Below are 12263 nucleotides of genomic sequence, written 5' to 3'. Positions count from 1 at the left end.
TCCCCCACCCCAAGCATCAGAATAATGTTCTTTAAAAGCAGACTCTTAAACAAGTAAATGAGGCAAATGAGCAAATGACTAAACTCTTCAAGGCTGTATACCCAGGAGCACAGCCCCAGAGGGAATGGGATAGATAAGCTAACACAAAAACATCACAAGCAAAAAGGGAACAGGCTGTAGAAACTGACACATTAACTGTCTATTCTACCTACCTCTAACATTAAACATAGATACTAGAAAAAGACAGGATTATAATAAGGCTGTGAATGACAACACAGGGTCTTAGATCTACTTCTACATCACTTGCATTATAAATGGTCAATTACTTAAAACCATTTATTATGCTCTGTTGAAAACAGGCCTTTTCTCAGTCACTGATTCCATGATTCCTTTCAATGTCAGCAGAGGCTTGCATGAGGAGTCATCATTGGTAAGAAGTACTCTGTCAGGCACAATTTCTTGCTCTTGCTTTTCCTTCTGCTGAGGCAGCTGCTCAAACTTGGGACAAAGTTGGCCTTCCTGTTCTATGAGATCCATGGAGGAAGATAAGATATTCCCAGTCTGATGATGCTCTTCAAATACCAGCATTTCTTGTTTGTTATTAATCACTTCAGGCCCTGCAAGGTCTTTGATGCATGTATTCTGCATGATCTCCTGATTGCTAGAGGATATAGCTGGTTCCACATTAGCTCCAGGTACATCAAAAGACACTGTAGCCATATTTTCTCTACTTTGGCTATGACCCTGATCACTGCCTATTACTGAAACTGGAGCAAGGGTCTCTGGAGCCCCCTGACCTTGATCACTACCTATTACTATAACTGGAGGAAGGGTCTCTGGAGCCCCCTGAGCAGTACTCTCCTTGTTTTCTTTTTGCCACAGAAATGGGATGTCCAGCTTCTTTCCAAATCCTAGCTTTAAGCCACTATCTATTGCATTTCCTTTTTCCTCATTACTTCCTTCAAATAAAACTGAAAATTTCTTAAAACCTGACATGAAACCAGATTCTGTTGAAGCTCTATTCCCAGAAGAGGATACAGGAGAAAAGAAAGAACCAAGTGATTTCCCACGATCAGCAGCAGAGGACATGAAATCAAACTTTGGCAAATTAGGCATATTTGGAATGTCAAATCTAGATTTTTGATGGCTTGTTTCTGGGGGAACAGCAGGTGGGTTCTTCAGGGCATGGCACTGGCCAGTTTCTTCCTTTGCTTCTGGAACAATACACTTCTCCAATTGCTCCTCCACTTGTCCTTTGGTCTCTGCTGTGCTGTCTAGGCCGAGGAGACACAAACTGACTTTTGCCTGATCATCCTGAGTATTTTCAGTCTTTAATTTATTATTTAAACATGATTCCAGTAAATCTTGACTTGTCTGAGCAATTGGTAGGTCTGATATTGGCTCCAGAGTAAGATTTAGACAAGGTTCAGAAACTCCATTGAGAGCCTGTGCTAGAAGAGGAGTTTGGTTGGTTATACAGGCAGGGTCTGTTTCCACAGGGTCTGTTTCCACTTCTAAGGTAACTGAAATATTCTCTATCTGAAATGTATGCTCCACATCAGTGTCTTGCAATGTCCCATTCTCTCTTGCATTATTCAGAGGCAATGTGTTCATTACATCATTATGCCCTGAAATGGAAGAATCAGAAGCATTTAACTCAAGTTCTTTGGGTTCAATGAGAAGAGTTTTATTGTCCTCTATTTCAATTCTCAATCTAGAGCCATTGGTCAAAGCTTCTGACTTTTCAATTCCTCCTGCCCTTTCAGGGTCATTGATAGCTGATTCCAAAGGAAGAGCTTCTGAGCTTTCTTCTTTTTTGGCTTCCTTTTGGGATATTGATTCCACAGCCTCTCTGGGACAATTGTCTGGAAGCTGGGAACTCACCTGGAAATGTGAATCTTGTTTATGAGTCTCTGGTTTGGGACTTTTAAATATGCTAAACAAGTCTCCTGTGAGAGTCTGAGATGATGTGCTAGATGAAAGACCAAAAAAAGAACTTTTCTTTGGAGACTGAGACGCTCCTCCTGACATTTGAGATGGGGAGAAAAGTCCAGAGAATGTTTTGGGAGATTCACTCATTCTCCCAGAGAAAGATTTCATTTTAGTTATGAAGCCTGAAAATATTTCTGATGAGGAATCCAAAACTGAATTTCCTTCTGGGGCTTCTACAGGTTTGCTCTGTGAATTCAATGTATTCAAAGGCTGATTAGAGAATGGGGCTAACTCAAGGTCTTGCTGTAAGTTATCATTATTAGTTGATTGCTTGACTAATTTTTTTGGCAAATTCAATTGGTCCCCTGTTAAACTCTCATTTTTTTTAATGTTAGTAGAATCACTAAGATCATTTAGGTTTTCAGACATATGGATATCATATGACAAGGAATTACATAGGGAATCACTAGTGGAGCTTTTCTGACCCAAATCTTCTTTTTCATAAGGTGTTTCCATATGGGGTTTTGTGGTTTCTATATCCATAAGTAAAGTATTCTCTGGTGCTTGAAGTTCTAGAGAATAAGAACTGTCTTTTTGTAACTGAACAACCTGAACTAAAGACAGAGAATGTGGTGAATGGGTCTTTGTTTCTCCATTACACTTGACCACATCAGGTATGACATCTATAGTGTCACTAAGAAGAGTGCCAGTAGCCACTTTCTGCTCATGCAGTGCCTCCATAGGTGAGCTATCTATTTTTTCATCTAAACCTTCTTGTCTGTCCTTTTTGTCATTGGTGGCTACAGAAACACATGGCAGCTTAGAGGGTTGAGAAATCACAGGAGATACCTTGCCAAGATTTTGTTTCTCAATGGTATTTTGCTGCTTTTCATCCCAAAAAGACAAGTCAAAGAAACCAAAACTGGAGCTACTCTGAGACACACTTTTCTTACCGCTAAAGCCCCTAGAGGAAAAGAAGGAAGGTAGTTTAAATAATCCTTCTCCTTCTTGAAATTTAACATGTGGACTAGTATCAGGAGTTTTCTTTTTAGGTTTTTCTGATTCAGTCAAAAAAGAAAATATACTTTTGCTAGTTGGAAGTTTTGAATTTGATGGAGAGTTTGCAGTAGTTGAAAAACTCCCTTTCTTGCCAAAAAACACATCTTGTTTGTTTGAATTAAATCCATCCAATGCATCAGAAGACTTCTGGTTATCTTCTGAGTCCTCCATAGTCACTAAAGACAAACTTCCACTATGTTCTAATGAAAAGTCTTTGGATAATTTTTCAAGATGATTAACACAGGGAGTTGAATTCAGTGGCTGATCGCCTATAATGCCTTTTCCTAAACTATTCTTCCTTTGGGTCTCTCCAATTGAAGGTTCCTTTGGCTCATTGTCATGAATAGTGGCCTGTTTATTCAGGACTCTAGTTTTAGATTTTCTTGATAAAGAAACTGGTGTAGTAGAAGGAAGTACATTGACATCCTGGCTGGCTGGCTGCATGACATCAATGCTTGTCATGATGATTTCTTGACTGTCAATACCTGAAGGAGTGGAGACTTTCTCAGTTGATTGTAAAGGGGACACATCTACTTTAAAGAGATCTCCAAGGGAACCAAAGAGAGATGAAATACCTGTAGATTCTCTCTTTTCCTGGAATTGTGCCTTTCCTTCTTTACCACCATTACCTTCCAGGTTTGGTGAACTATCCTTATTACTTTGGGTCTTAAAGAAGTCAAAAAATCCAGATGTCTGGGTTTTATCTGTTGTTGCAGTTACAGAAGAATCTTCTCCCCGACCAAAAAGTTTCAGTGCACTTTTAAATAGTGTTTCCTCTGGTTCTATGGAAGATTGGCTCTTAGGAAGTTTAAATTCTTTTGGTTCATTTTTATCAGATTGAGATCCCAAAAGGGTTAGAATAGGATCAGCTGTAATAAGTTTATGCCCTTTTCCATCTGGTTTACCATCAAGAGTTATTTGGCTTAATTGTGAAGCTGATGTTAAACTTTCCTTTTTCACATGAGTGTTTTGATTTTTAGTAATTTCTGAACTCTGATTATTAGAAATGGCTTGTCTCTTTGCATCCTTCTTAGAAAGAGTTTCTTCCACAGTTTCTGAGCTCACTGCAAATAACCCACTTGAAAAGTCATCATTTGGTAACTCAGTTGATTGTAACTGTATGTCCATTTGTTTCAAGGCAGAAGTCTCAAAGGACCCATTTTTATCATAATTCAAAGTCTTCTCCACCAAATCACCCAAAGTAGAAAAAAAAGAAGTCATTTTATTTGTAGGCAACCTCTTTGGTAGATCTTTAGAGCTTGTGCTTGTGTTTTCAGGAAAAACCAAAGGTATAGCTAGTTTAGAAGAGGCCTGTTGCATATGGAAATCAGAATTTTCACCTGATGAATCTTTACCTGTAAATTGCCTTTTATTTTTCTCTTTAATCTGAGTCTGTCCACTTAAATCCCAACTATCAAGTCTTTTGGGTTGACTTCGCAAATCAAGGATATCCTCAAGATATTCAGCTCTTTCTTTTTCATGTCCTAAAATTACTTTGAACTTTTTAAATTTATATCCTGAAAAATCTAACGGCTGATCATTCTGATAATACATAGATTCCTCAACCATTTCTGAAAAGGTTTCAAAATTCATATTCATTAATTTGTCACTTTTGTGCAATGCCATAGACAAATCAAGAGGCTTATTAATAGAGTTATCTAATTGCTTCTCTTTACCACACCAAAATAATTCATCTTCACTACCAAGAAGGACTTTGAAGCCACACTTAGCTATCATATTATCATCTAACATAGCATTTGATTTAGAATCCATCTGGAAATCATAGTTCAAATACTCTTGAAAATAAGAATCAGGTTCACATACATATACATATTGCCCAGTAGAATCAGTGAGCAGAGAATAGATATATTGGCCATCACTGTACACATAATGTCCATATTCTCCATTCTCTGACGGCCACCATATTCCATTTGCAAGCCATGACAACCATTCATGATACTCATAATTAAAATTTAAAAATTCAAAGGTTTCATCCATTCCTAAGGACTCTTGATCAACTAGATTCCACAATGTTTGGTTATAACCTGAAGAATAACTTAAGTCAATGGGCAATTCTTCAAATAAATACTTATTAGCTTCAAAAAGTGGAAAATGATTATTACAGTTTCCATCCAATGAGTTAGCTGCCCACATACTCCCTTTTACTAAGTATTCTTCGTGAAATGCTAATTGGTCAAGTGATTCATATGGCAACTCACTGCAGTCAACACCATCCGGATTTGTTCTCCATTCTAATGTATTTGTGTTTTGGTCTTTTTGGCAAAGATTAACTATTGAACCATCTGATTGAGGGCAGGAGAAAAGCTCAGCTAGTGGAAGGGTATTTTGCTTTAAAACATAATAAACTGGTTGCAGGATTTCACTGAGATCTCCAGAGAACTTTTTCAAGTCAGAATTCCATTCACAATTTGTTTCCTCAAAAGTCTGGTAATAGTTTGATGTGCAGATAATTTTATTCCTCAGTAAATTTGAATTCAACTCACTTGAATTTTCTTCTTGTTTTGGCTCAGGAATTTGGTGAGGAAACTGTTCCCTAGATAAAGATTTCTTTATAACTTCCTGTTGAACACTAGGACTACTATGAGAAAGAGCATACTCAGAATAACTGCAGTTGTTTTTATCTGGTATATTTGTTCCTGTAGGGTTTTCATCTACCCAAGACTCACTTACTTGTATGCTTTTATCTTTCTTTTCAGGGAAAGATAAGAAGCCTGTCAAATTGCTAGAAGTCTCTTGCTTTTCAATATGATTCTCTTGATTGGTAGTCTCATCTGAGTTCACAGGCATTTCATCAAAGCTAGAATACCTACTTGCATCTAACCATTTTCTGAAATCTAAAGACTTGAACTTTACCTTATTTGGTTTACCATCTGCAACATTTTCATTTGATGCAAATTTAAATATTCCAGAAAGCAAATCTGAGGTACTATTTCTCTGATAATGACTTTCACTTTTCACATTTAATTCTTGTGGATTGAGTAAACTTTCAGAAGAAAATCTTAGCTGTCCATAAAGTAGGTCTTCACTAGTACTTTTCTCAGGAGCATCATCTTTACTTTCACAAACTGATGTTGATTTTGAGAAGTCAACATTTAAAACTAATGAAGAATCTGATATTGTTGAAGTTTTTACTTTTTGATTTAAATCTTTACTTCTTCCTGAAAAATTAGAAATATTGTGTTCTTTGGGTATAGCCATAGGGATGCCCAAGGGATCTTTATCATATTGATTTCCATTTTCTAGTTTGTGTTTACTTTGGTGGATTTTTTGTGTATCCTTAAACTCATCTGGAAGAGTGGAAATAGTTTCAATGAAATCAGACTTTGTTGAACTATTTTTTGAAACTTCTGGGCAATTGCTTTTAGGTTCTTTAGAAGCAGCTAATAGTGGACCATGACAATATTGATTTGAAGAGGTTGTAATGTTGTCAGTGGAAGCAAATTTAAATATAGAAGGAAAGATGCTTCCATTTTCCTTTAAATCCTGCTGCTTTTCAGTACTACCAAGAGACCCTAAAAATGGAATATGTACCTTTCCACTTAAGGAAAATGAACGTCTATTTTTCTTTGGACTGCTTTCTGAAACATAAGACTGGTGAGCTTCCATAGATACAAATGAAGCTTCTTTTAAAGATGATTCAGGGGAAGTAAGAAAAAATTGACTAAAGGATTTTTTTAAGGGGCTAAGAAAAAAACTGTCATCAGATACTTTATCTGGCTTTAAAGGTGGTAAAGAAGTCTCTTCATTTACACTTTGATTTTCATTTTTACCACCTGATCCACAAGGAACTCCTGATATATCTTTGGCACATACTTCTTGCTGACTTGATAGGTGAGGCACATGTGTACATGTCTGTCCTTCTGAAAGGCTCCCCATGTTATCTTTCATACAGGAAGAACTAATTGAATCTAGAAGTTCATTGGTTACTTCTGAAGATGGCAAATCCTCACATGGATGAACTTGAGTTTGGGTAATAGTCTCTTTATAATTCACATCTAGCACCACACTGCAACTGTTGTCACTTATTAAAGTAGCTTCCCTTTGTAATGACTCATGGTCAACCTTTAAGTGGCTTTCTTTTGTTGTAAGAATACTCTGGTCAACTTTTTTTGTTTCTTCTTTTTCTGAAAAAATCTTTAATGGATTTATCATATTAAAAATAGAACTCATGACTGAACTCTGAGTTTCTGGGGAAGGTGAGTCCTTTATAGTACTTTCTGATGGATTGGATTGGATTCTGATAGGTTCTGGTGAATCCTGAAGACTTGTCTTAGTGTTTTTACAATCATTTTCAGAAGTTATGTCCCTTTTGGCAGCATTTGCATTGTCACTTTGAGAGGGTAATGGAGAATGCATGGAAAGATCTCTTTTGATTTGGCCACCTATTTTTAGGCTTGATGCTACTGAACTGGCTCCAGTCCTAGAATCTGAACTATTTTCCTTTTGGGGAGAGATTTCTGTTTTCTCAGGAACTAAATTAACAAGCTTCTCCACAGAAGCAGAGAGATGCTTTGTGCCTGAGCCTACCTTTTCAGTGAATGAAGTAAACAAAGAGCTGACTGTGTTTTTCACTCCAGTCAACTCAGGGAGGGGAAGAGTCTTGACTTTGCTATCTTTGCCAGTCTCCTGTGAAGATAAAGGTGGTATTTGATCCACTGGTGGCTTCTGATCTACAGTATCAAAAGTACTATTCTGTTTATATTTTGTTTTAGAGTTTGAAAGAGAACTAAATTTGTTGATTTCTTCTTCCTTCTCAGCTAAATATTCAGACACTGTTTCCACTAAATACTGTAACTCATCCATGGTATCAACATATTCCTCCTGAGGTTCCTCCATAGAAGACTGCACCAACACTTTCATGTGACCTCCCTTGTTCTCTTTATGCATGTTGGCGTCACAATTCAGCCTTTGTGGAGAGAAAGCTGGATCTGTTACATAAGAGTTTTCAAGATACTCTCCATAATGGCAGGTATTTGATGGACAAAATGAAAGTAAGGACAACTTATCTAGCTCATCTGGTGAAACAAGGGAATAATGCAGTTCATCAGAAATGCTGCTATCAGATTCTTCAGGAATATCTACTGAAGTAAAATTATTTTTGGATTCTTCTAAACTAATTACCTTCTTGCAATCTTCAAGACAATTTGAATCATCATATTCAACACTTTCCAACTTGGTGGCACACTTGCCACTTTTAACTAAAAGCCCATTTTTATATGGGCGCAAAATAGGGTAAAATTGGTTTTTCTTTTCAGTGTGGCAAAAGTTATATTTTTCAGCACTAGCATATTCTGAGAATTTATTGTTAGTTTCAGATTTACTTATTACTTTAGCACCTGAGACAGAATCATAAGATCCCAAGTTTCTATGATCATACTGGCTTCTTTCACTGTCCTCAAAACTATTGCATCTAACTTTCTTTTTTCTTCTCCTATCTATGGTATTATATTCCTTAGGGTATCTGGAAACAGGAAGTATTTCTGACTCAGTACCAAAATTTGGTATGGCAGTAAATTTCCTATATTGCTCTTGAAGTTCCATCTGTTGCCAATTCTTATACTTTACTTTTTCTTGATTGTGATAATTTTTGTTAGTTTTATAAAAGCTTTGGATTTCTTTTAGCTTTGTTTCTTGCCAGTTCTGATGATTTCTTTCTAAAAATTCTTCTATGAATTGCCCTCCTAAATCCTCACATATATCCTCTGGTTCTTCATCTTCAAGTCTGGAGATAGCGGGAATGATCCTAATTTTTTCATTTCTAACTAGTGAACCTTGTCTGGCATGCAAGAAGAAGAATAAAGGAAGGCAAAAAAGAAAAAGAAAGAAAGGAAGGAAAAAAGTTTAATAAATATTTTATTAAAAAAGATAAAAATTATGTCATCAATTTGATTTGTACAATACATATGAAACAATCGAATAAAACTTTAAATACTATTCAAAGAAAATATACATTATAATTCTTAAAGCAATGTCATTCCTATGAAGTAAAATAGATTAATTCAAGTCAGAAAAAATAGTTATAACCAAAAGGAAAAATTTATTCTTATGTGCATATGCTATGTTTTATTTCTGTAAAGTTTCTATTTTCATTGAAACAATAAAATGAATTTGTGTTATCAGTGTCTGAAATAAATTTGCAAGCTTAAAATCTTGAGAGCTAATTATTTTAAACAGACTATGATATATCATTGCTTTTAAGAAAACTTCATTAACCCAATAGTTATGACTATAAGTTTGGGGTTAAAGAAACACCAGGCATGACTGCCCACTTGCCTAAGTAAGTCTTCAGAGTCCATATAGGCAGGGACGTGATCTAAAGCATGGCTTTAAAAAAAGGAAGAGAGAAAGACAGAAATTTAAAACAATGAAAAAAATCCTTGCCTGTCAACATACACCAGACTTTAGCAAATATATACTGTACTATCAGAAACAAAACAAAAAACTATTGTCAAAATATCACATTCTAAGAAACTAATATTAATACACTCCTGTTCTTTGTGAAATTTAAATGGAAGCACAGAAGGTTGCATGTCAATAGCTAGTCATATTAGAAATGTGATATCATTATATTGCTCTACAACAGCAAAATAAATTGCAAGTATAAATGGTTTTTAAGTTGTCAACTGAGGTCTAAACCACTTCTCAGATTTAGAAATTGTTTGCTTCCCAGGAAGCATATCTACTCTTAATACTCAACAAAAGGCTTAATAATACCTACAGGCAATACAGCCTACAATCTATTGTCTCTAAAGTAAATATAAACAAGAATAAAGAATGATGCTATTAGTCACTAGGCTTTTAAAGTGTTTGTACTGGAAATCCAAATAAAAGGAAGGAAAGTTGGCTAAAGAGACAAGTTAATCCAAGAAATCCAAAAGAGGCATCCTTCACCTTATCACCATGTGGAATTGACATTTGACAAAGAGTGGGAAAATGTGAAATCTTCTATCCATGGTCCTACTGGCCTTTCAGATCATGACTCAGTGAATGAAGCAGTTTAACTACTTAACAATAATAGCTAAGTCTAATTATAGCATCAAGCCTTTTAATAAAAATCTATTAATCAGGAATCACAGATTCCCCCAGATAATTTACCACAAAGTTTAACCTATAGAATATCTGTAAAGAAATATCATTTAATATCTTCAAGTTACTAAACCAATCTAAAGAAGGCACAATAATGTTTACAAGTCAATCGTGCAATATGTAGTGCACATATATAAATATTTTGTGATTTGAATTCTTATTAATCAAGAGATAATCATGCCTTTAATACTGCAAAAAGAATCAATGTTTCCAAAGTACTTTGGATGTACTCAAAAAAGAACTTCATTCTGGAAAGTATTTTAAAGATTTCCCAGAAATCTGTGCTAACCACATTTATCCTTAGCATATATGAAAAAAAATGGACTGGCATAATTCCATCCCCCAACATTTAAAAAAAAAACCACATTTGGAGATAATGTCCATCATATTTCCACATAGAGAAGAAAGAATACTGAGCTTGCAAGAGGTGTATATTTAATTCCTGGTTCTGCCAAATACTAGCTCTGGGATCTGGAGTCAGTAAAAAAGACTTTTTTTAGGCCTTAAAATGTCTTCATCTATAAAAGTGAGGAAACTACATAATTAATGGTTCAATAACTTATGGTATTGATGTGGGTTGAGGTCCCTTTAAGATTCCTTTCTGATTCCCAAACCCCCCATGGCTGAAGAAGCTAGGATCTTTGATTCACAAATCCTGGTCAAAAACACCCTTTTGAATTCCAATGATATCTGGCTTTCCCAGCCCCCACTAGATCTGAGCTAATTTGGGCTTTCCCAGTTCCCCTACTATCTGCTCAGGTTTCCCCAACCCCCACAAACAGCTTCCTCCTTATCTTTAAAAACCCATTGAATACTATTCAATTCTAACCCTGGCCGAAACCCACCAGGAGCCTGGGACTCCACCCCACCTTCAAAATCACCAAGAGCCCCCATTATAAAAAGGGAACCCTGGAGCCCATTTTTTTGCAGGAGTCCAAACATGGCACTCTTACATCAGCCATGCCAAGGATTCCTGTCCACCCGGCAACCAGTTCTGGCCCTGGTATCATTCTACCTTTACCCTTACTTCCAAACCCCTACAATAAACCTTTTTTTTTTCAATCTAGGTTTTCCAGCCTTTACAGGGGACTCTGTGCCGTCACTAGACTGCATTTAACTATGTATCCTTGCACTGAACCAAAAGTTACCCCTTACCTAACTCTCATCAGTATGTGAATGTAAGATAGTAGGCTGTAAGAAAAAAAAAAAAAAAGAGGAAATAGATTCAAAAAGCCAAAAAATTTATAAAGGGAAAAAATGTATATGAACAGATGCAAAGTAAAATAAGCATAATAAAAAGAATGGTTTATGTTAGAAAATCAATATTGTAAAAATGAACAATTTTGAAGACTTTTTATGAACTGATGGATTAAATAAGAAGCAGACCGGTTTATATGATAATTGTAATTGTAAAGGCAAACATCTTGGAAAGACATAATAACTATATATACAACAACCATTCATGATTCCAGAGGATTCTTCAGTCTCTTGAAGCTCCTAATCAGAGACTAATTGGGAATAAAAGACTAAGCCACATTAAACAATTAGAGAGCAAGGAAATCTTAAATTCTATGTTATTGCCTATAAGGACTATAGGAGTTCAGAAAAGAGAAGGGTCTTTATGAAATGGAAATCTAGAGAAAAGTCCCCTTTCTTTTGCTATAAAAGTTCCCTTAATATGAAGGGTTATTAAAATTAAATATTTAAAAATTTTCATCGAAAATTTCCTTTATAATTTTAGAGTGAATGATGCAATCAATCAACAAACAATTTAAAGTGTCTATTATGAACCACATACTGGGCTAAACCCTGAGGACACAGAGAAAGACAAAAACAATCTCTATTCTATTTTTTATTTTTTTAAATAATAACTTATCAAAATATATGAAAAGTAGTTTTTAACATTCACCCCTGCCAAACCTTGTTTTTCTTCCCTCCCTTCCCCTCTCTCCTTCCTAATCAGCAAGCAATCCACTACTTATTAAACAAGTTCTATTCATATTTTCACATTTAACAATCTCTATTTTAAAGATGTTCACAGTTCAATAAGGAAGATAGACATGCAAACAACTACATACACACAGAGATACACACAGATATGCACACATGCATGCACACAAGATATGTTCAATGTAATGAATGGAAAGACACTAGTAGTTGAGGGT

General features: G+C 35.6%; 2 protein-coding genes across 6 annotated transcripts in view; both read right to left on the bottom strand.

Moving 5' to 3' along the window:
- The window catches only part of UNC13B (unc-13 homolog B), a 339532-nt gene that overhangs the window by 136970 nt on the left and 190299 nt on the right, over window positions 1-12263 (bottom strand). The window lies entirely within an intron of this gene.
- Window positions 248-8683, bottom strand: LOC141550076 (uncharacterized). Its single transcript, XM_074280307.1, has one exon. The coding sequence runs from the start codon at window positions 8551-8553 to the stop codon at window positions 340-342; it is 8214 nt and encodes a 2737-aa protein (XP_074136408.1). The 5' UTR covers window positions 8554-8683; the 3' UTR covers window positions 248-339.

The sequence above is a fragment of the Sminthopsis crassicaudata genome, chromosome 1, assembly GCF_048593235.1.
Source record: "Sminthopsis crassicaudata isolate SCR6 chromosome 1, ASM4859323v1, whole genome shotgun sequence".
Classification (NCBI taxonomy): Eukaryota; Metazoa; Chordata; class Mammalia; order Dasyuromorphia; family Dasyuridae; genus Sminthopsis; species Sminthopsis crassicaudata.
Note: the sequence above shows the minus strand (reverse complement) of the source record. Positions and strands in the feature narration are given on the sequence as shown.